Below are 25,842 nucleotides of genomic sequence, written 5' to 3'. Positions count from 1 at the left end.
TTGAAATGTTTAAGACGTTTAAATGCAAAATATGTTCCATGTCTTTTTTTTTTCGAAGTAACTAATCTTTTAAATTGGGATTTTTAATTTGTGAGAAGAATCAAGTTTTAAAAAGCTGTATTTTCATTTGTAATATAAAGTAAAATAAGTTTCTAGTGATTTTTGCTCTCTTTAAAAAAATTTTGGTTGCTTTAAATATATTTTCTAATATCATTTCACATTTTGGACTTATAGTAAATTCATTGAAAATAATAACTATTTTTTGAATAGCAGCTCTAATTTGTATGAGTAAAAATTTAAATACAGAAAGTAAGTTCACCTGCTAAGATAACGAGTAAACGTTTCCTAACATTTATTTTTCTTTTTTTATTAATTTTTTTTTTGTAATTTAATATCTTTATTCCTTTTTCTGATTCAGATATAGACAGTTATTTACATTATTCATGATTCGAATTTATATTTTGATATAGATAGATGGATATTTAAAATAGAAGCAAAGTAGAACAGCAAATTGAATAAGGACAAACGATAAATTTTTTCTCTACACAAATCTTATAGAATTTTGTTTTTACTCAGTCAGAGTTTAAATGTTCAGGAAATCGTCAGCCACACTATATATATGTGTTATCGATATCGTTTGAATATTTATTTTTCTTTTTATTAACAAAATTAAATTTTGAACTGTTCAAATATTATAAAATTCGATTTGTACGTTTAACCCATATTCCATTATGTGGATGCGTTGTATTGAAAACAATGATTTAGTCATCCTGAACAATTTTTAAATAAAGATAAGTTCTTTATTCAGGTATTAAATTAATCTGTTCATGAAACAGTTAAAAGACATTGAGAATTCTCCTGCATCACATCATGCGATATTTAACTTCATATTATATCGTTATTTTCGTATTTTTAAATCCGCTTCATCATTAACTGTGTATTATGCTATCAAACTTGACAATTTTTATTTATAAACATTTCCTCGATATAATCCTAGTAAATATATTGCACAAGAATAAATATCTTCCACTTTCGTACCTTTACATCTAGGATTAAAAAAATCGCTTGCAGATCATAATTCACAAAACGATATTTTATACACTTAATTTCTAGTTTCACTTTTGTAGATTTCGCCGAAAATAGAAATTTTTGATGCGACATTATTAATTTGAACGCCTGTAGCTATAATTTATAAGCAACTGGAGCAAGATTAAAAGAAATTTTATATTGAGAAATCTTAAAATTCATATAGTGTGAATAGATTAGCCTATGATACCGTGATTAAAATAAACTCCTTAAGTTTTTAAGGGATTAAAATGAAACAAAGAATAAAAAAAAACAGTATGGTGACCAAAGTTGTGAGTTTAAAAACGAATGTACCAAACATCAACCTAAACAATCATAACATCAGGAATTTTCTTGAATCATATAGAGCTAAAATTAACTTCTTATAATAACAGTATTTTCATATGTTTAAATGTGTTTATTACTATCTACAGTTCCGAAACTTAAAAATATTTATTTATAAATATTTACTTGACATACATTTAACACAAAATGTTAAAAAGAGATTTCTTAAAAATTTCATTACGAAAATAAAAATAAAATTTTTAAAGAAAAGAGGTATATTACTGACATGTTTTCAATATGTATAATATTTTTAAGTTATATTGAACATTGAAATCTACTATATTGACGTAAGGATTAAATTTACATTCAAATGTGCTTTTTAATAGAAAAAATTCTCAATTACTTACTAAATCTTCTCGAAATGAATACAATTCACAATGAGTTATAGTTACAAGTTATATTGTAACTTATTGTTATGGTAAGGTGGCTTTAAATCATGGATGGTTGAAATCGCTTCATCATCACTCTGAACCAGTTGAAGAGCACCGATTAGAATAATCTTGATTAGAATAAACTTGAAGGGAATCTCAATATTGGAACTAGTTAATAGAGAATGTATAAGAGGTCTTTATAGAACGGTTCCACAGTTAGAGCACCAACACAACACAGCCCCGCACCTGACCAAATAATAATATTCTTCGTTGTTAAATGATCCATATCTTCAACTGCCTTCGTAAAATATCGAATATTATGCTAGCTGCAATTTAAACAGCATTGAATTTAAATTTAATTAAAGGGAGAAGATTCCTCAAATCTTAATACATTTTTATATTTCTGTATGCATGAATAGGGGTACTTTGGACATAAAAACTTTTCTATTATTCACAATTAAAACTTCTAAAACTGATTAAATTAACATTATTATTTATAAAGGCAATGGATATGTCAAAAAATATTCAATCCTCTTCAACGTGCAATTTTACATTATTCTTTCTGCTCTTTTTAGATTCGATTAGAATTCAAAATTCTAGAAATTTTAGAATAAAAAAAAAATTACTAGGTTTACTATTTCTCTAACTATTCGCATAAATGAATATTTTGTACTAAGATTTCTTTCCTAATCACTCTACTTCCATCACAAATAATATTTAATAATTCATTTTTATTAATTTATATCGTTAAGATGAAATACTTTAAAACCGAAAAACTGGCAGCAAAATATTCAATTCACACACACAAAAAAAACGTCTGAAAAGTCTATTTTTTACCTTTCAAATAATTTTTATTTCTAAAATTATTTTTTCCTTTTAAAAATTCTTTGCTATTAATTTCTGTTTTCAGAATAACAAATTAAGAAGGTTTTTTATTGAGTTGTATTGAGTTTTTTGAAGTTGTTTTGAAAATTTTGATGTAGTCTCTAGAGACGAAAGAGCTCTACTGTAACTCCATACAAATCAGTATTTGTCCGAAAAAAGTATTTATTTACTTATAGGATGAATTTTTTAATTAGAGACGTATAAATTTCTTTATTTATGATGAGTTACTTTTATTTCTTAACTAAAATGAAATGAGTTTTTTTGTTTCCATTTTAGATTCAAAATGGCATCCGAGAGTTATCCCTCTTACTTTATATTTCTCGGTGTGATTTTGATGGTGGCAACGATTGCGCAGTGTGAAGACTACGGTTTGGAAGAGTAAGTATAAAGGGTTTAACTTACTATAAGAGCTTTTTTTTTATTGTAAGAGCCTTTTGATAAGTTTTTCACTATAAGAGTTTCTTACTACAAAATTCATATCATAAGATTTCAAAATACTAATGCAAGCGATAAAGCGAAGTAGTATTTTTTTTCCTAAAACGATGGAAAAATGACAATATTTCTAGTCCTAATTTATACAGCGATCCTCTGCGTTAGAAAGCTTCAAGCCATCGACACAACAAACGATTGAAATTTTTGCCACGCAATGACTTAAATTTTTTTCCATGAAATTTTCGCATTTCGCTTGCAAGATCATGGCTCTTTCAATTTGAATGTTTTGTTTAATTTCCATTGCAGTTTTTTCATCAAAACAACGTCATGCTTAGAAACATCAGTTCGCGCACGATTAGCGTACTAGTTGTTTTGAAACTCCTTTAAAGTTAGTGACGCGTGGTCAATTTAACTGTAAGGCATCACTTAATATGGCAAATGGGCTTAAAATAATGCCTGCTAGTTGCCCACTACTTTCAATTGCTACTTTTTTCATCGGAAATGCACCTTATGGACATTTTATTATTTTTTTTAATAAATTTGGATTTATTAAATATTTTATAATATTTTGAAAACTCTTTATTTCACGCTTGTTTCACACTCTTTTTTATTATTTTAGAAATGAACCCTTTTAATGTTTACCCTATTTTCAGAAATGCTTCAAAAGAAATGCTTTATGTTAATAGTGTCAAAAAATTTTTCAATTAGTCAAAATTTGCCAATTTTTGAAGAAAAAAAGGGCTATTATTTAAAATGCTACAACTGTCCACTGACCAGTAGCAAAATTTTCTAATTTTGTCCTATAAATGGAAACTTATTTTCCCAGTGGATCATGGAATAATCATACCCAACAATATTAAGATACAAAAATTCAAAAAACACGAATAAAAATAATATGTATGACTGACGGATCAAAGTTGCTATTGTATACAAATGACTTGTTCACAGAAATCATTTCACAAACTAATTGATTTCTCATTGCTGGAATGAAATTAAATGAAAACATTTCTGCCTCAATCTTGCCAATAATAAACAGCCCAGCTTATTTACGGAGCACTTAAAAGCCAGAAAATAACATCACTTTATAGCCCTAACCTCTTTTCTTCAGAATGGGTAATAACCACAATTGATGCTTCTTTAATTCAGGGCAGGAAATTTCAATGGGATACCTGCAAGTGACGTAGTATAGTTGATCCTGATGGGTTGTTGAAACGTGGCATTTATTTACATTGGCAACTGTTCTTTCCATTCTATTTAGAGTAAGCCCTTCGAGTATCTATTCTCTTAAGTGACTCATTCTAAATTCTTTCACAAAGATTCTTTCACTATATATTTACACAAAGACTTAACTCAAAAACAGGCACGAAGCCATATGCGGAACATATACAAACTAATTATGCATCGAAGTTGCCAGGTACACGAAACAAAAATATATCATGGTTACAATAAAATACATAAACAATTAATAAATCTAGGTTAAGTAAAAGAAGTAGACAAGAAAGAATTTTATTTCAACTCATTCTATTCGCGATACGGCTCTTAACTTATCGTTATTTACATTCTAACTTACGTAGAGAAACTTAGCTCAACTTTAATACGCCAGTTTGCTGATAAGGAATAGCTGACGTCATGGGTCACGTGTTTTGGAATGGGAGGTTTTTTTCTTCTTGAAGTGCAAGTGCCCAATTCTAAAAGTTCTAGCCAGGCTAAAACTTTTGCTCTCCTCTATTTTTACAAAAAGTATGAATATTTTTTAAAATATTGATAAATGTAGTAGAAAGATCTTTTTACTGTCCAAACTCCTAAAATAATGTAGAAACTGAAAAATGGGAATATATTTATTGCTGAGTAACAACAATAGTAACTTAAAATAAGGTTCCCGTAAGATCTCAATGGTTTCAATGTCATCCACTTAAGTCATTAAAATAAGAAATCTATCAGAAAATTAAAATATCAGAAACACAATCTGTCAATTGCAGCCCTGATATCACAGTCTGTAACTCTCACAGTTATTTTCGAATTAAACTCAGTTTAATTAGAGTCAAACTCTGTAGCGAATCCTAAATATCAGTCGCCAATAGTGAGCGGACGAATGAAAAATTCGTGTCTCGCTTTAGATACTAAACTTTTTTTTAAAAATATATTGTGGAGCACAGCACCTTGCAGTCTGACCCTGCTTCCAATTCCATTCCGGAAGCCAAAAATAAGAACAAAAAACAAGGACGGGGAACTAAAATTTCTATGTTAAGTTTGGTATTTATCATCGTCACGAGGCTACTGTAACATAATTTTATTTTCAGTCATCATCACCATTTGGCACGACATTCCCAGGTAAGCCTTGGCCTTCTCTAGAACATTTTTCCATGTCGTGCTCCTTATTGCAGATCTTACTTGTCCAATAGACAAATTGTCGTATAATCTGCATTAATACAGTTCAACCAATGAAACTTAGATGCTAGGCTAGTAGTATTTAAGCAGAAAATGTATCTTGTAAATGCTATTCTGTTCAAATTTAAAACTTTCAATGTTTAAATTTAAAACCTCAATGCTCCTGTGTTTCAGTTTTATTTCTTTTTTATTTCTTTATTTTGGTTTTATTCTTCTTTCAATTACACCTTTCACTAAAAAGAGTACGTTTCATCAAAATACCTTCATTACGTACCCATAACCACAATAAGAGTAGTACCTATTACCACAATTAACAAACCATCATGACGTCAATAATAGTAAAGTGATTTTTAGCCCCTCCCCAGGAACGGAATAATATCCAGAAATGTAATTTCTACCTCACGTTTTGAGATTAATTGATTTTTAAAACATTGAGTTCATAGAAACAAAGTATTAGCAATTTCCCATTCCATATCTTAAATATTATAAAGTCAAAAATTTTATTTAAATTATTCATGCATTGATTTTTCAGTAATGTGAAAGAGCTTTTAGCCAGAAGAAAAAATTTGGATTATGTCCGACAACTGGTAGAAGACATGGGTAATCAACTGAATAAATTACAGTAAGTAAAAAATTTTATTTCATTTTTAAAGCTCTTTCTATCTACACTCATTCATTGTTATTTCAAATAGGTGACAACAATGCGTAAAATATTATTCAAAAAATTAGTACTAATTCGCCCAAGACTATAAAAAATAAATTTGATTTCGCTACATCTCGAGAGCTTTATAAGTGAATTTGAAAAAAAATTTCACACACTTATAAAATTCTATTATCCAAAGATAATTCCATGCAAAAAATAACTTCTAGTAAGTATTTATTAATTTTTATTATTTTATTTAATAATAGTGGAAAAAATGTTGAATTGTAAGGCATACATTTTCTTGCATTATTTTGAAGAATATAATTTTACATGGAAAATAAAAAATTTGAACAAAATCGGTTAAATTGCTCCTGAGAAATTGAATTTCGAAAGAATCAGATATTTAAAATACCATACCCCTCGAACCATTAAGATTGAATCCTAGACCATGAAAATCCGATTATTAGATCAAAAGTTTTTTAGAGTGGTCCTTATTTGAGGGGGGGGGGGGTGCACTGTGCATTTTCAAAGAAAACATGGACCATTATTTATTTATTTTGGAAATTTAACGTTATGACTAAACTAGTAATATCAAATACATCCTTTACAAATATTAAATGAAATACATATCATCTTAGTAATAATTATTTTTTAACATTTAATTTTTAATTGCCGGATTTTCGCAAGATTTTTATTATTGACAATACATAATCAAAATGTTGCTTTATAATTGATAATAGTGACTTTTATATACTTTGAACACTTTTAGTCTTTTGTTCAACATACTTTAGAGCGATGTGACAAACTTAAGTGAAGAAAACTCGTTCATCAACTTCAAAATAAAAAATAAAATATTAAGTTTAAACTGATAGGACAACATAAAGTTATTAAAGGATAAATATTATTGTCATTTTTAAGTTATTCTTGAAATGTTTGAAAATGTTATGAATAAATTATTTAAAATTATTCTAATTTTTGTAGCCATTTACTTTCAAAAGGAAATTTTGACAGGAAAATGACTCTCCTATAAAAAGCAGCAGTAAAGTTATTGACAGTTTTTTTTTTTTCAAATCTTTCTTATTATTAAATAAAATTGCATCCTAAAATACTAAAGTAAAATTCTAAAGATGGGATATTTAAATTAAATTAATTAAGGCATGAAAAAAATATTAAAGGTAATTATTGAAGTCCTAAACGATAAATTTTGGTAGGCCATTAATAATTATTTTGTCGACGCAATAATAAAAATTACATATTTATTTAAAGCTCCTTTAACGAAGAATTAAATTTTGCTATTTATTTAAAGATAAAAAGCCTTTCTTACATAATTAAAATTTAAGATAAATAATTATCTGATAAAAAATAATTCAAAAATTAATTAATTATACCATTTAATTACGTTTGCCTAAAATTAATTATATTTGTCTTAAAAACATAATTTAATGAAATAAACAAAGATTAAAATACTCAAAGCATAACAAAAATAATTTTAGTTTCGTTACCGGTTTCAGGTTCGTCTGTTAGCATGCGAAAGAACAACAATAATTGGAGATCAAAAATTTAAGGGATTTGCAAAGCTATACTGTTGCAAGTTAAGAAAAAACCATTATCCCCATACGCCAAATGGGTGCCAAGCTCCCAGGTCCCAGCGCAAACTTATAACAACATCGCCAACTCTTGAAACGATGTTGCACAGCCTTCTTTTTACATGCTTTATTATATCGCGTAAAATGTGGAAAGCAAAACTTGAATAATCAATTAACAAGTAATAAGAATTAATAAAAATTATATTAAAAATCGTAATAAATATACGTTTTTCTATTCGCATTTGAAGAAACTGATGAAAGAATAATAAATATTATTTCTTGTAAACTGTTTTCTTCAATAGTGAAACAAAAGTTATGATTTGTTAAGAGCATGTCAGCATAAGAAGCGTCATTTTTACTGATCCAATCAAACCAAATTCTCTTGCAACGTCATATAGTTGTTTCTTTTCAAGAAAGAATATTCTCCTTATTTATCGAAATATTTCGCCTCATCTAGGATTCCAGTAAAACTCCGAAACTATAATCCTTTTATAATAATTCTTTGATTTATATCATAAAATTTTGCACGATTTAAATCTCTAACTGACTTTTAAAAGTTTTAATTTGCTTTGAAAGCATATTTGTATAATTTAAAAACAAAACTAAGCAGAACTATATACAGTTGCTGATGATTACCTAATTCTATCATCTTTTCTCAACTTGCAACGCAGTACAATGAACTAAAATTCAAATATGGATAGTATAGTAAATTCAAATATCGAAATGTTCTTAGAAATTACCGATTTTCATCTTGTCGGATACCCTAAATTGTCTGAGACAAATTTTTTCAAAAATAGTTTTATATTTCTTAGCCACAATTTAAGTACCTTAAATTCAAAGTAGAAATTTTATTGCTTTCATGAAAAGCATTAATTATATTAAAAAAAAGACTTATCATTTAAATTTTTAAAAACACAATCGCTGATTTGGTGAGTTTTTTTCTGATTCCAAGGAAAAACATTTTAATCAGTGAGTAACTCTAAACTTAATTTTGTAAGCAAAATGTAAAGAAACAACTAGTGATTTACTTGTTTTTTAATTATCATTTGTTTGTTTTTTTGTTTTTTTGCAAGTGATAAAACTTAAAACACGAATGCTTTTTATTGTTATTAGCACAGAAGGAGTTGAATTTGCTTAAAAACTACAGTAGCTTAAAATAAAATAAGGATGGTAATAAAATTCGACATGTTTCAAACGTTCAAAAATAGGTATCATTTAACGCAAAGTTACCAACAAAAAAAGAAAAATGAAGGTGAAAAACAAAATGAGAAAAACTGCCCTAGCCAAGAGTGAAATAGTACAATATAAAAAACCAAGAAAAAACCTTGTGGCCAAGAAAGAGAAATCAGGGCGAAATGAATTTTCATACTTCTTTTACGTTTTTCCTCATTATTTTCAATTCTTGAAAATGGGCGCCTATGTTTGAGAGCTTGAAACGTATCGAATTTCATTACCTTCTTCTAAGCCAATGAAGTTTTCAATCAAGTTTATCTGTTCGATTCAGTTTTCGCGTGTTTTAGTATTCCTCACAAAAGTAAAAAGTTAACTCTTAGTTTCCATCCGCCAATGTGTAGTAGTTGAATAACAAACGATAATATATTTTTTTAAAAAGAATCACCAATATTTAAAAGTTTTTATCTCATATATTTCACAGCAAATGCTTTACACATTTTGTTTATATTTACAAAATCCCAGAAGTACAATCATAAATCACTTTAATTAATTTCTAATGAAGCTGTCTTCAAACTGAGGCTTTGTTGAAGACTCTTACTAATGTATTAACAGATTTTCCCATTTTGCTTTTAATAGATATTTTCAAAGAAACGGTTCCACTTTTCAAACCAAAAAAAAATCTCTTTCGTATCTGAAAACGAACCGAAACTGATAATGGCAATCATAAAGTTTTGAAATTCCGGAATTGAGTGCATCAACCATTTCAGTTTGAAAAACATTAAAAAGCACTTATTTTTTCCAATACCAATTTCACTGGCATCAGCGAGAGTGATAGAATTCCTAAAATAAAAGTAAATATTAGTTTTATTCCTGAAATAATATTTACTGTTTCACGTTTATAATTTTATACATTTGAAATGATTTAATTACTTTAAAGGAATGTTTCATGAAATCGATTTGAAAATAAATCTATAAGTATATTGATAATAATCATTTTATTAAGATTAAAGATTTATTATTTCAATGAACACAAATTTTCTCTACAATTTCAGACTAATGATGAGTGTGCGTAATCGTATGATTAAATTCTGGAAATGTTTGTTACAATAAACATGTTTATAAGCGATGTAAGTGTCTGAGACAGAATTACTTAATTATTCATTACTTAACTTCTTATTACAAATAAAAAATTTATAAGTTTTAAATTGTTAGAAAAATAAAGAATTTTTGTGGTGATATTTTTATTATACTATTTATCACTCATTGCTGCTTAATCATTGGTTTAGTCATTGCTGTTTCTAATTTTGTTCAACTTCACAAACATCAATGCTAGTTTTACATTGTAAATGCAATTATGAATTATTATGAGCTATCTTATTATTAGATATTATAAATAATTGAATTTATGATTCATTCCTTTCCTCCACAAGCATTTATAAATTCAATTAGGAAATTTTTAAGTATTATCGTTAGTATTATTACAAATAATTGTATTTATGATTCATTCCTTTCTTAAATAAACATTTTAGCAACTCTTTAGCATATATGGCAACGTTACTTTTAAAAAGTAACGAGTAAAAGTACAAGTATTTTTAAAAAAAGTAACGAGTAGAAAGTAAAAAGTTCTTATTTTAAAAAGTAACGAGTAAAAAGTACAAGTAAAAGTACAAGTACTAAACAAAAAAAGTAACGATTTAAAAGTACATTTCTAGGAAATCGAAAATTCAAAGTTACCTGAAATTTCATTGAATAATATTCTTATGTTCTTTAATGTTTTTGCGAAATTGTTGTTATTTATTTAATTATTTTTGATTTTGAAAGTTATGGATATTAATTTATTTTTAAATTCGCAAGAATATTATAATATAATTTTATAATGTAATCGTATAATATAATTTTAAAATCAAATATAATTTTAATATCAAACTTTTTATGGATTTGCACGAAAAAGAAATTTTATCTATTGACTTTAATTTTTAGTTTATTATTTTTATTTAATTAAATTACCATTGATTTAAAATTGTTTTACTCTTTAGAAACGCGTTTTAAAAACACAAACATAAACAAAGCAAACAGATAGCTTTGTGATCTTTGAGCTGGTAAAAAATAATTGAATGTGTAGTATAAGTTGAAACAGAAGGTATTTAAACACGAAGTTAGCTGTGAATGCATATATATAGCATTCACAGATTCTTTTCTTTTTTTTTTTTTAAGAAAGCTTACCGAGTTTTAGAAAAAAGTAACGATTTCATTCGATATTTCCGTTACAAATACTTTTACTATTTCCCTAAAAAAGTAACGAAAGTACAAGTAAAAGTACTAAATTTAAAAAGTAACGAAGTACAAGTAAAAGTACGTACTTTTTACTTGTACCGGCGGTACAAGTAACGAAAGTAAAAGTACTGCCATGTATGCTCTTTAGATTGTTTTCTTAAAAAATGCTTAACTATTGCTTTATTTTACATCTCAATTTAAAACTTCATAATACAGAATTATTACATCAAAGTGAAATATCTATAAAGCGAATTTAATATTTTTATGACGATAACGATGAATTTAAATTGCTAGATTTAGTAGAGTTTCTGAACGAAATCAAATTTAGAGTGACTAGTGAAATTTAGTGACTATTGAAATTCCTGACTTAAAATAGACCTAAAAATTTGTCAAGTAGACTCCTGACGTTTGGAAGTTATGCGAAGTTGGGATATTATCGCAACACTTCAACATATTCAAATATTGCAAATGCTAAATCTTATGACTCATGTGAAAATTAATTAAGTAAATTTCCGACCTGGGGCCACACGAAAGTTTAGATAATTCTTGGAGTAATGGCGATGACCGTGGGCTATATAAGTTTACAAAATAATGTTTAACAAATTAATTAATTTAAAAAATACTATAATTCATTGCACATTGCGATGTTTCACATTAACATATTTTTTAGTATTATAATTGACTATATTTAAAGTAAACTTTTAAAGTATTTTTTTTGCACTACTTTGTTTAAGATAAGTAAAGTATAACATGAAAATGGAGTTTAACCTCGCTATAATGAACATGATATGGAATGAACACTCGGATAGTGTGAACATTTTTGAAGGTCCCTTTTGAACTATTCATTAAATAATGTTATTTTATTCGCTTACAGCGAACATCTAAGAAATGGAGAGTTCGATTACAGTGAATTCAATTTTGAAGGTATTTGAATAATACGAAATGCTTAGGTCGGTGTTATAAGTTCAAAAGAATGTAATTATGACTTTGAACCAAATATGAAGTAATACACATCATAAAGGAGTGTTTATAATGAGATATTTTGATGAAATAAATGATGTTCCAAAAAACAGTTATATGGGAGAGAGAATCCGGTTGCACAGAAATTCCAACTTTCCTCAAAAATGGAGGAAATAAAAATTTCTAAAAAATTCGCTTAGAGAGACTTCAGGTTATATTAAGAGTTTCATTGATTTTAAGTTTCTGATTAAAAATTTTATTGTAGAAAGAAACTCGCTGTAAGGAAACTATGTTATAGAAAGACTATATATTTAATTAGCTAATAATTCATAAAGCAAATTATGCACTATTGCATTCACTATTTCCAATAATACTACTGCAATATGCTAAAAAATTAGTTTTTCAAAAATATTGGATACAGTAAACCATCGTTTATAGCGGAATTATCGCTGTTTCGGGGTTTGACAGTAATAACCAGTTTAGTTCACAGTCTATGAGACAAATGGATTCAAGTTTAGTTATCTGTGACAAAAGTTCATTTATCTAGGATATAATAACGTTAAATTGATTTTTAATAATTTAAATCAGCTCTGTCAAATCTATTTAATGAAAATACACATTTGAGATATTCTTCCAATAAAAATGAATATCCCAAACTATTATGACAGTATTTAAACAGAATTTATGGCAGCAACTGATGCTTCGGATAATCAGTTTCTAGAAACAAAAATAAAGAAGCATCTCCTGATATAAATAATTTAAATAATCCTTGTTTTATACATTTAATTTTAAAAAAATGACTAGAATAAATAAAATTATAGAAAACGAGATTTAATTCTTTATTCTTCCACTCAGTGACTAAATGTAACAAATGGCGATTAAAAATTGTCTGCCAGTAGCCACCGGATCCCCACTTTTTTTTTTGCCTAAAGTGCACCTCAAGTGCATAGTGTTATTACAATTTTTTAATCAATATGGTATTATTATAAATATTTTATAATCTTCTGAAAATTACTTTTTTTTAACGATTGATTCTTAAAATGTTTCTTCAGTTTAGAAATCAACCTTGCAATGTTTACCTTATTTTAAGAAATAATTCTAAAAAAATGCCTTACTTTATTAATGCCACAAAAATTTTTTTATTGTTTTAAATTTTTGAACGAGTGGCCACATGTTTTAAAACCGACCATTGTCAAAAATGCTACAGCCTGTCAGTAACAAAACGTCCTAATTTTGACCTATACTCGTGCATCAGAATAATCTATAAAATATGTTCTGCAATCTACATAGCTTACGGGAGCGAGAGCGAGTCGATCTTTTAAAGGCAACTCTTACGAATTTTAAATTTTCTTATAATAAAAACAATTATTCTAAACTTTTATTACAATTTTACAGTTATGGAAGCAGTTGAAGTGATGGAAAAGCAGTTCCTAAAACTAAAATTTTACAAAAGTAATTACCCTTTAAGTCAGGTTGCCAAATAGGTAATTTAAATCTTTCAAATCGAACTCGCCCCCCGGGAAATTACGAAGCACACAGTGTTAATGAAAATGAGTTTTGAATTGTTCTATGTTGTCTTCAATTGTTCTATGTTGTCTTCAATGCTCTTTGTACGCTTGCAACCTTTTCCTGTGTATAATGTTTGTCCATGTGAGTCCTGTGTTTGTTATTCTAGAAAACGAAATTGCGCCTTCATGCGGCATGAACGACGAATGTTCGATTAACAACATGAATAAGGATCTTGCTAACGACATGCATTGGTTAGGAAATGATTTACCAGGAAAGCGCAAGAGGGCTCAAAACCCATCTTACAAGGATGGCCAATCAGACATTGGCAGCTTTCTGAGGTCTATGAGAGTTCTAGCGGCCAATCACAAGCGCCGATAGAAGCAAGAAAAGTTATAACGAATCATTTACTGTTGTTTCATTCTGTTCTGTTGTGTTTGTGGTAAGACTATTAATTGTATTATCCAATTAAAATTTATTAACTTTCAGTCAATTTTTGAATAGGGTGTTTGCTTCTGAAAATTATACAAAATGTTCTAAATTTTTTTAAACTCACATTATGGTTGGAAACATAAACGTTGAAGTTAGCAAGATTCAATTCAATGTAAATAGACAAAAATAGAAATTACCACTTATAGTGGTAGTAAGTGGAGAGTTATAGAGAGAAGATTTAAGTTTCAAATTAAATAAATAGATTGAAATTAGTGCTATTCATTGTCAGTGTCAACATCCCGACTTAAAAGGATTCTAGGATTCTTCATGATTATTCATATCATTAAAAGAGCTCTATTCTCTTCTACTATTTTCATTTGAACTATTTACATTATTTTGTAGTTTCAAATATAACAACTCAAACTTATATTTATACTTATACATAAAATTATCGCAGGATTGTTTATTTGTGAGTCCACTAAAAACAATCTATTCGTGTAGCTATAGCGCAAAGTTAACAAACATAGAAAACTAATTAAACTAGTCACGGGAACATCCATATTCTACTGCAACAAATTTTATTTGGCGGAGAAAAATTTTCATTCCACGCATTTTCTTTTTTTTTTTGTGTCATATTTTGATGACGTACACCAGTTAATTTTCAGTGTTAGGATTATTCTCATTTTCTTACGTGCAGGTGCAACTTGATACGAGGATTCCATATATGAATTGTTGATATCCTCTGTTCTTGGGCATTTATTACTGTTTCGATATCATGAATAAACCCTGTTACAGTTAGACTTATATTCAGCATTCGAGCTAATGATTCATTAAAAATCTAAAATAGTTAATAGATTCACAGATAAGCTGTAATTTATTTACGGTTGCACTAGAGCTGCATAATGGGTTATAGATGAGGACATCCCTGAGGAGGATCCGAAGATTTACAGATGAATAAGCTGAAAACGCATTTGTCTTTTTAAAGACTGTATTTTAAAGACATGTAAAAATGAAATAGGGATATCTTTAACGTTTCTTACTACATTCTAGTTACTTTTTGTACTCCTCAAAAATTGTGTTCGTTATGTCTTGTGGAAGTCTCTTGTATACTTTCCTATCGTCGCTTTGTATGCCGTCAACAATACGTGTCAAATAAGATACAATTTTAACTTTCATTCTTCCAACTAGCAAACGTGCATGCATTTTGAGAATACCTGGCGTGGAATGTGAACTTGGTGATCTCATCGGTGCCCAAAGCTACTGGAATGATTCTCCAGGAAAGAATCGAAGATCTCAGTACAGTTGCGAATTCAAAGTGGGAAATCCGGAAGGCTGTCTTGGTAAAATGGTAGAGGATGACAAGAAGGATAACTCCCATTGGGGTAATCCCGATGGACCTGGAAAGAAATAGGCTTCAATCATTTGATCAATGCACATTTAACAACTATTTTTGGTTAGCATATTTCTGTGGTGATGGGTTTTTAAATTTCAATTAAGTAAAATTGTTTGTCATATGGTAAAAAGACATGATAGCCCCCACTAAAAATAAGTTAGCGAATTCTAATCTAAAGATTTTATTTAAGAAATCTGAAGATTAAAAGATTTTATTTAAAAAAAAGTTTTTCAATTAAATTCGAAGGTACTGACCCACTTTTTAAACTAACTTTCTTTGCATTGTCTGCAGAATTTATTTTCTAGAGATCATTCATGAAAATCTTAATTCTACGAAATTTAGGATTAAAAAGTTATTTACTTTCTAAGAATCTCCATCTTTCCAATATCTTAGATGACTCAAAATTTTGCTTCCTAGACAATCTGGCACTATCGACCTGAAAGCTTCAAGTCGCAACGGAGAATCAAACTCCGGTCTTTCATAATTCATTCGTACACACTGCTACACATTTTGAAAGATATTGAGCCATAATAACATTCAAATTTTGTGTAACCTTAATATAGTGTCAAATTCAATGATATTCATTTTCATTTTAATTATAAATCTCACATTGAGCCTTAATAGGGCTCAAATTAATAGCAAATTTAGTATTGTATCAATTTGAAAGGTATCATTTTGTTTTAATTTATAAGCGACGTTGAACAGGTGACCCAATTTTGAATTTACGATTATCAATGTTCAACTGCTTAGTCTTGTAATTTTGAATCAACTCAGAAGACAAAGAAATTCCTATATCAAGCATTGAGGTAAACTAGTTCTCGTGGAGGTCTTTTAGATCGAAGTACCCGCAATCGCGTTACACGGAGAGGTAGTCACGAACCTCTCACAGTTAGTCTGACGGAAAGGGAATTCTAACTCATGAACCGTCTGCCTCTAAGGATGTTTTAGATCATTCCTTTGGTCGATGTCAGCTGGTTGCAGAATTCATATTAATCAGTCGTCACTGGAATTAAAACCTGAGTCAACTCATTGAGAGGTCCACGCTGTATCTCCGGAGCTACAGCGGCTCGAGCATTATCATTTTATTTTATAACCGTTATTGAACAACTGGTCCAAATTTGAGTTTACGGCTACAAATCATTTACGGCTATCTTATCATTTTTAACCCAATCAAAAAGACAAGGAAACACCGCTTATCACGTATTGTGAGAAATTAGCCTACGTGGAGGACGTTGTAATGAAGCTAACACACATATACGGTACACGGAAAAAAGAAAATGAAAACCTCCCGTGGTTAGTCTGACGACAAGTGGACTGTAACTAATGATCCGTCTACCACTGAGGATATTTTACGCCATCTCGGTGGTCGATACGAACCTGAAGCAAAATTGGTCTCAACGCACCATCGCTGGAATTCGAACCTAGCAACCTTATTGAGAGGCGAACGCGCAATAATTTGAGATACCACGGCTCAAGAGCGATACCATTTTTTAAATTTATAACCGTCATTCAACAGCAGATCCAATTCTGGGCTTAACTCCGCGGTCTTGTAGTTTTGAACCCAATCTAAAAGACAATTGAACTCCTGGATCAAGTATTGGGAGAAAATTTCCATCTTGGAGGACTTTTTTGATGGAACTTACCTACATTTGCGTTACCCGATGAGGAAAACTACGAAAACCTCCCACGGTTAGTCTGACTGCAAAAGAAGTCTAACCTATGATCCATCCACCACTGAAGATATTAGAGCGATATCATTGTTTAGATTATTTCTAAAATTATGGAGCTTCCTGAGCCTTACTAGCATTCTAATTTTATGTAAAATCAATGCGATGCCAAGTTGTACCAAACTATTACTCAAATTCATCCTTGCTAATTTATTACATGATACTACTGTTCAGCTGGAACGGAAATATGGTTCAATTTAACACATCATAAAGATTACAGAGATTTCATTTCACATTATAGTTAAAGTTTGTTACAGTGATTTATCGTAGCCTCTATTTATTTATTTATTTATTTATTTATTTTTTTTTAAGAATCTGTGATTAAGTTAAATTTTTAGTGCTTATAATTTAGTTCACTTAGCAATATTTTTTATAGGAATGCTTTCATTAAAAAGAAATAAGGCAATATCTTTATCATCTTTTATTTTTCAATTTGTGTAAAAATAATCAAGTCAAATCACACAGTTTAATAAATCAGAATAAGGTATTAAAATGGCAAGTTTAAATTGTTATTGCATTATTATATTTGAAAAGATTTTTTGCTCTAATCTTGTTTGCAAATATTAAATTGTTATTTAATTCGTGGACCTCATTAAAATAAAAAGATTTCAAGGAAACTTAATACACCTTTATATTTACTTACTTACTGAAACAATACAAGGGAGAAAAATAACAAATAAAACCCCATTTTTACAAACTGTTGACTTTATTCACTATATTTGCAGTTCAAAATAAATTTATTGCTTTATTTAAACAGATAAAAGGTATTATTTTTTTCCAAAACTAAAATATTTGCAATGGTTACTCAATAAAGAAATATTTAATTAATTAAGTGTTCTTTTTAAAAAGAAAATAAATGTTAATAAACCAAAAGAATTCGTATGTAGAATTGATTTTTTGAATAAAGAATTCAAATCTACTTTTTTTAAAACAATACCGAATAATTTTCTTTTCAGTTGATAAGTATTCTATTTTTATGAAAATATTATGATCTAATGAATATATCTTCAAATAAACTGTTGATTTTAAAATTTTGAATAATTGTTAAAGTTGGACTTTTATGATACAAAAGAATGCTTTAATGTAATTTAATTAAATTCGGCTGACTTTTTTTAAATTTAATATTTCAAACTTTTATTTTTCTATTCCGGGATTAATCAGAACATTCTTAATGTATGCTCAAATGATATAAAATGCACTGTTAGAAATTTCTCGGAAAATAATGGTTAAATAATAAGTACTGGTTACTAAATTCAATCAAAACAATCAAATAACCAAACAAAAAGTTGTGCACTTTAATAATGAAGGAAATTTTGTTGACATTCAAATATCCATTTTTACAATGCTTAAAGTTGTTTGAATTATAACCCAAATAAGTAACACATGAATTACGATACATTTTTACGTCGATTATAAAGTACTATAGCAAACTTATGCATGAATTACGACATACTTTTGCGTTGTTTATGACGTACTATTGCGTATTTGTAATGAATTACGAGATACTTTTTACGTTGTTTATCACGTACTATTACAAACTTATACAAGAATTATGACACATTTTTATGCTGATTATAAAGTAATATTAAAACTTAAACATGAATAACGAATTATTTTTACGTTATTTATGGTGTACTATAAGAAAATTGCGCATGAATTACGACGTACTTTTACGTTGTTTATGACGTATTATTGCAAACTTAGACATGAATTGTGGTAAATTTTTACGTTATGATATATTTGCATGCTTATACATGAATTATGACTTGCTTTCACGCTCATTATGACATACTATTACATTCTTTATACTTGAAATATGACAAGTTTTTACATTCTCATGCATAAATTATGGCATACTTTATGCAAGAACTATAACATACTTGAAATGTCCAAACAAATGAATGAAAACTTCATATTACTATAAACTGAAAATTTTGTACTAAATATTTTTTCTTCTTCTTTGTTTCAGTTTTGTTCCTTTGCTTCGTAGATTGCAGTTGGTTATCCTCTTCACATAGAAAACCAGTGTTCATATCAAATCTGTTGTAATCACATGACAATGAATTGATTTGAGTTTTTTAATTTCCTTATTGATATAAAGGCATATTGTCAAGTGTTGATCTCAATTATCAAGACTGGATCATTCTTATTTAATTATATTTTCATAAATGGATTTGTTGATATGACACAGCTTTTAGAATGTAAATACTGTTTTCTTTAAGTAATTGGCGAAAATAAACAAAAATTATTTAAAAGTAGAGTGTTTAAAATGTAGAAGATTAATACCACGAGAAATAGCAGTGATCACAATAATCAGCATGTCTCTGCTTGAAAATGCATACTTCCAACAGTTCTTTTTTTATATGAATTAGGGGGATAAACCCCTGTTCGCCGACGCTCACCAACCCCGATGATTGCGTGTTGATGATCGGGGCAGAAATAATTGCTGTTTCTTGCCGTAAAACAGTTCAACTAAAAATACATGTACTGAAAAGAACACTTGTCCCACAACTTCCCATCTCCAAATATTTCTTTCCTTTATGATACTATTAATATCTATGAGTGAACATAAATCATTTTTCTAAGTAATCATTTTTTGAAATAATATTTAACATTAAAAGTATATTGATGCAACAACAAGTTTGGTGAGTTCACAGCCGTCATTTAATATTTTTGCCTATCTCACGAACGGATGTATATCGTAAATACAATTTTTGCATTCATCACTTTGTGCATGAAGCTGAAAGTTTAGTTCTAAATTATTTAACGAATCTCTTTAACTGTCATTCATAATAGTTTATTAATGTCATTCGCACCGAATAATAATAATCGTAAAACGGTAAATAAGACCAGACACCGATTCAAATAACTTTATCTTAAAATGTAACGTAGAATTACGTTATGCTAACAATAATAATAATAAAAATAATTCTCTTTAATTCTTAATTTAGAAAACAAAATCAAATACGCAATAACAACAGTACAGGTAAATACCTTTAAGTTAAGGATACAAAACAATTCGTGATAGCAAAGAACTATAGGGGGCGCTGTTGTATGAGACGAATTCCTGCAATTTCTATATGAACAGTCAATTTTAATTGTAGTTAATTCCACAAATTGAAATAAAAAATTTTCATGTTTTCTTTATTATTAATCGGAATTAGAAAACCATTCTATAGAGAACTATCATCAAATTAGAAAAAAAAATACTTACAAGTAAATTTTTATTATAAAAATCATAACACTTACCTGATTTATAAATCCGGAGAATTCCAAAATAATATGTCCTTCATTTGAAAACTTTATTCTCAAATAATAGATACATAGATTATCCCTTCATTACTTTAAGATAACATACCACACAATAAAATTTTATAAGTGCAAGATCTCGATATGAATTTCAGTATGTAACTTAAAAACATAATACCTGAATTCTAGTTGAAATTCATCATTCAAAATTAAAAAATACTCACCAAGAAAAAGATAAAAATGTATTAATAATCAACATAAATGATATTATTTCAAGTAATTCGTATGATTCTTTATTGTTGTTTTCCGAATTATATAGATTCAGAAATATATACTATTCTATAACTATTACAGTTCTGCACGTTCTGAAATTACATTTATTCATTGGAATGAAGTAAGCAATGTTGACTTCACTTTAATCTGTAATGAATTGAAGACAAAAAATGTATTTTACCGTAATACACACATTTGTAACGGAATGCGATCACGAAATCAGAAATTATCGGTTGCAAGCTTGTTAATGAAAGGTAAAAATTATTGAGAAATTGCTCTTTAAATGTTTGGCGTCTACTGTTTCAAAAAGATTTACCAGTGTTCTGGTTAGTTTTTTCAAGTTCTTCTGCCTTTTCCTTAGGGAAATTTTGCTTCTTATTTGGTACTAAGAAAATGGTGTCCGACTCTGCCAATGATTATGATGGAACTAAATGAAAACCTTATAAGCAAATGCCTGATATTTTCAGGCTCAGCTAGAGGGCGTACTCAAGCGTTGCGATCGCGAATACCTTTATGACTTACGTCAATCTCGTGCTGATGGCAACCAAACCAATATGAAAATTAATGGGAAAACTGGATCTACCATGTGAGTTCCTGACCAATAAAAATGCACCGTCAACAATGAAAAACTGCGACCCCATCATTAGATTTTTGCGTATGGTAAGAAACAAATTACAATCAGTTTTAAAAACATATAAATTGAGATATCACTTATAAGTAACACTGTACTGACATGGAAACGAATATATAACATCCAACGCTCCTCTCTTAAACTTCTACATAGCTGCTAGCAGATTTCAAATTGTACTTGTTCCCACCTTGGTGTCTAATAAATATAATTTTCTTATTCTGGAATTTATTTTTCAGAAAAATTAATTTTTACACGCATTTGTAAAATATACAAGTACGTTATGCATGTATGAATCAATTATACTAGGCAACTACAATCACCGAGAACAACGAGTCTTACTTTTTACATGCCTTGTCTTCACTCGGTACTAAACTATTTATTGGCGTGTATCGTTTACAGTTGTGAAAACTATTGCAGTCGTTACTTTTTTTTGCAGTTTGTAGTGCAGTATGCTACATTTTAAAAAAAATTAGTGCGACACAAAAAAAGAAAAAAGCAGTAGTTTGTAGCTATTCCTGGCGATTACTTTTTACGTAAATTTAGTAAAGAAACAGAGTTCTAACACAACTAATTCTTCGAATTTGATTGGTGCAAATCTTCACGGGTCTATCAATGGATGTAGTTTAAAATGCCCCTTTCACTATGAGTTAACTAGAATTGCGTATTTAGAGTCACGTATGTAACTAATATTTAAGTTGCGAATAATAGATAATTGATCACTTTGGTCACACTTTCACCTGTAAATGCACCAAAAAAATTAACCACCCCCCTGAATAGCTTTTGTTTTCGGCCGAGTTACGGAAAGCCGAAAATCGAATTTTCTGTTTTCTATTTCAATTATCGGCCAGAGAAATCGAAATTTTAAAAAAAAAAGAAGAAAAGAAAAAAAAACGTATTTTTATTTCGATTCTTCAGGAACTATTGGACCAATTTCCCACAAATTTTGTATTTTGCCATGTAAGCTTAGATACTGTAAAATGATGTAAAAAATTGACGACTATTATCATAAAATTGACGAATATGTCGACTATTATTATAAAATGGACGATTATGTCGACTATTATTAAATAAAATTAAAAAAAAAGTAATAAGTATTTATTAAAATGTATTTTTAGCGTGGAATTGTCTTTAAATAAACGAATTTTATAATTTTGTGAAAAAAAATTTCGATTCGCATAAAAAAAGTTCTCAAAATATGGCGAAATACGTAAAAAAAAAATTTACACTAACTTTTGATCGTTTTTTTTTTGAGGCACAAACTTTGGATCGTTCTCCTGACCTAACTATTAGGACCCTATTTTCCCCTCGTTTCTTTATAGTTTGTGGGTCAGAAATCCAAATCCGCCGAAATAATGGTATGTTTATTCAGGAAAAGTACGTTTTTGTGTCTGATTTCGTAAAATATCGTCTCATCATCTGCACCAATAAATTAGCATATTTGAGGTCTTCGAACCCTTAAGATTAAGTCCTAAAGCATAAAGATCCATTCATTAGATCAAAAGTTATTCAGGGTTCGTTTTTTTTAACGCAAGAGTGTACACTGGTGAAACATTGATGTTATTTTAAAAGAAGGGAACATAAATTTCTGAGAGGAAATAAAAGAGCATTAAACACTTGACAAAATTACAAGTATTTCATAATTTTCTAGCGTTTCTTAAATAAAATATTCGCTGTCATGAAAGGCATAAAATGTTGAAGACTAAATGAACAAATTCGAAAAAAATATTTCAGAATAAGAAACTGGCTCACGTAAACACGATTAAATATTCAAAAATTCCTTGCGTTTAATATAAGCCAATTTTCAATACAAAACCATTTTTAACCTAGGTGTAAATTAAATTCTTCAACGAAGTTTGGTTCCTTAAAGTAGTGAAGTAGTCATTACATTTCGAAAGTACTTTCTAATCACTACATTTGTAAAAAAGTAGTTGTAGTTAATTACATTTGTAACAAATTAGTTGTAGTTTTAGCAAACTACAAAAATAATGTAGTTTATCCGACTATCTAAATAAATAATCAAATTAATGGATGATAGCATATCTAGTGGCCTTAAAAAATGTTGATATTTTTCGACGATAGTCAGTTCTACGAAAAACTACTCTGAATAACTTTTGATCTAATGATAGGATCTTCAAGTTCTAGAATTCAAACTTACTATGGATTATTTCAATCTTTCTAGGATTCCTCAATTATGCTTAATAATAAGTGCAGATGATATATTTTAAGTTACGTAATCAGACACAAACATGCTTTGTGTCTGAATAAACATACTTTTTTCATTCCGACGGATTTGAATTTTTGACCCTCAAAATATAGGGTAGTGGTAATTAACTAGTGTTACGAAATCCGATACAAAAATGCACTGAATAAACTTCTTTTTTTTTGTTGATGGATTCAGATTTCGGACCCCTAAAATATATGGGGTCGCCGCATTCGGGGAAAGAGGGTACCCATAGTTCTGTCAGGAAAATGGTCTAAAACTTGAATCCTTTAATGCTAATTTCCTTTTCTACGTATTTCGCCATTTCTGAAAAACTTTCTATGCTGATTGAAAAATTTTTGCACGCAATTATGAAATTCGCTTGTCCTAAAATAATTTCATGCAAAATAGGTCTTTTAGTAAACATGATTATTTTTTATTATTTTATTTAATAACAGTCGAACCAATTTGAATCATAAAGTAAAATCATGAGTCATTTGAGCGAAATTGACCAAATAATTCCTGAGAAATCGATTTTTAAATAAGCCGTATTTTAAAAATTCGATTTCCCACAAATTATGTATTTTCCCATGTAAAATTACTTTCGTTAAAATGATGTAAAATATTACATGTCTTTCAATTCAGAATTTTTTCTGACCATTATTAAATAAAGTAATTAATACTTACAAAAGTTGTATTTTCTGTGGAATTATCTTTGGGAAAACGAATTTTTGTAATTGTGTGGAAAAATGTTTTCAATTTGCTTAGAAAGTTCTCGAGATATGGCAAAATACGCAAAAAATATAATTAACATTAAGGGTTCAAACTTTAGATCGCTCTCCTGACCAAATAATGGGAACCCTTTTTCCCAGATTGCGGTTATCCCCTATATATTTGTGGAGTCCGAAATCTAAATCCGCCGAAAAATAAATATGTTTATTCAGAGAAAGTGCGTTTTGTGTCTGAATATCGTCTGCGCTCATTAATAAGCCTATTTGAGATCACCCTCTCGAATCATTAAGATTGTGTCGTACAACGTGAAGATCCGATTATTAGATCAAAAGCTCTTCATGATGGCCCGTTTTTAATTTTGCACGCTGTATTTATTATTATCTTTATTCTGCAATTAATTTTTACTTTTTCAAAACAATTTGCTTCAGTTCGGAATCCATGCTATGTGAAATCAATCACCTTCAATGCTCTATTGTAAACAAAAAAAAAAAAAAAATATGGATCGTCTAATGATTTCTAAATGTTAGCCTAAATTGATCAAAATTATCATGAATGGAGTGAAAGCATCTGATCTCGGTGAAAGCTCCATCAATTGTTGTTCTTAATTCTTAACTATGTTACTTTGAAAGGAGTGGTTGTTGACTTCCACAAATGAATGTTTACAATCACTTAGTCGCTTCAGTAAATGTCCAAAATATAGTCTGTTCAACGAGAACTGATTGTAGAAGTAAGCATAAGGGTTGCTGTTTAATTGCCAACATTTGCCACTTCAACGGCAATTTGCCACGTCAACCTTTTAAAAAAAAGCAGTTCGTAAACCTCGAATTCAATAGGTTTTTGAAAATAGAATAAAGTAACAAAATTATTTAATTTTACGTAACATTTGAACTTCTGTAATTAATTCACAACTGTACCGAAAACAAAAATAATTATATTAAGCTACGCAAAAAAGAACAAAATTTTAAGAACTAAGAATTTCATCTTTTTCAATGAGTGAGCTGTTCCGTCCGTCCTCGTTGTTGATGTTTGAAGCCTAATTTTTTTTAACACGGAATAAAATGTCGTTCTTTTAAAGTTTGGTAAATCAGAACTATCGTTCACAGCTTTGAGTACTTTGTTTATTGTCGGAATTTCGTTACGACGGAAAAAATCATAAACTTTTCTTCTTCAGCACTTTTGTCGAAATCGTCAATGTCATCCAAAAAAGTTTTACGAGATTTAGTCCTCTTCGATGAATGCAATATCCCTTTTATATTTTTTAATAATTCTGTAAACAGAAGCTGTGCCAACTCCCGATGCAGAAGCGGCATGGTCATTCACATCAATGATTGGAACAACTGGTTTTGAATGCACTTCTGTTTTATAAATGCTCAATATTATTTACTTTTCAGCTTTACTTATGTAAGATTTCTTCTGCCGTTTTTAGGAGGACTTAAAACCATCACTTTATTTTCCATATTGCTCATGAAACACCTGCAAAAAGACACCACGGCGCGAAAGAAACAACCCTCTTAAAAATAAGATTTTTTGCTTGACTGATAGGCGCTATTTGTCATTATTCCGGCGCCAAGCAGACA

General features: G+C 28.9%; 1 protein-coding gene across 1 annotated transcript in view; it reads left to right on the top strand.

The window, feature by feature from the left end:
- LOC107436961 (uncharacterized) overlaps positions 1-19,435 on the top strand; it is an 87,134-nt gene extending 67,699 nt beyond the window's left edge. Inside the window, exons 2-5 of the mRNA XM_016048801.4 lie at positions 2,943-3,044; positions 6,019-6,108; positions 15,249-15,513; positions 19,150-19,435. Of these exons, the coding sequence (XP_015904287.1) occupies positions 2,950-3,044; positions 6,019-6,108; positions 15,249-15,471 (408 nt within the window). The 5' untranslated portion in view covers positions 2,943-2,949 and the 3' untranslated portion in view covers positions 15,472-15,513; positions 19,150-19,435. The remainder of the gene's footprint in view (positions 1-2,942; positions 3,045-6,018; positions 6,109-15,248; positions 15,514-19,149) is intronic.
- The last annotated feature ends 6,407 nt before the right edge of the window (positions 19,436-25,842 follow it).

Source organism: Parasteatoda tepidariorum, chromosome 9 (assembly GCF_982258835.1).
Source record: "Parasteatoda tepidariorum strain Cologne lab strain chromosome 9, Ptep-v5.0, whole genome shotgun sequence".
In the NCBI taxonomy this organism is placed as follows: domain Eukaryota; kingdom Metazoa; phylum Arthropoda; class Arachnida; order Araneae; family Theridiidae; genus Parasteatoda; species Parasteatoda tepidariorum.
The sequence above is the reverse complement of the archived record's forward strand: the minus strand, read 5'-3'. Positions and strand labels throughout refer to the sequence as shown.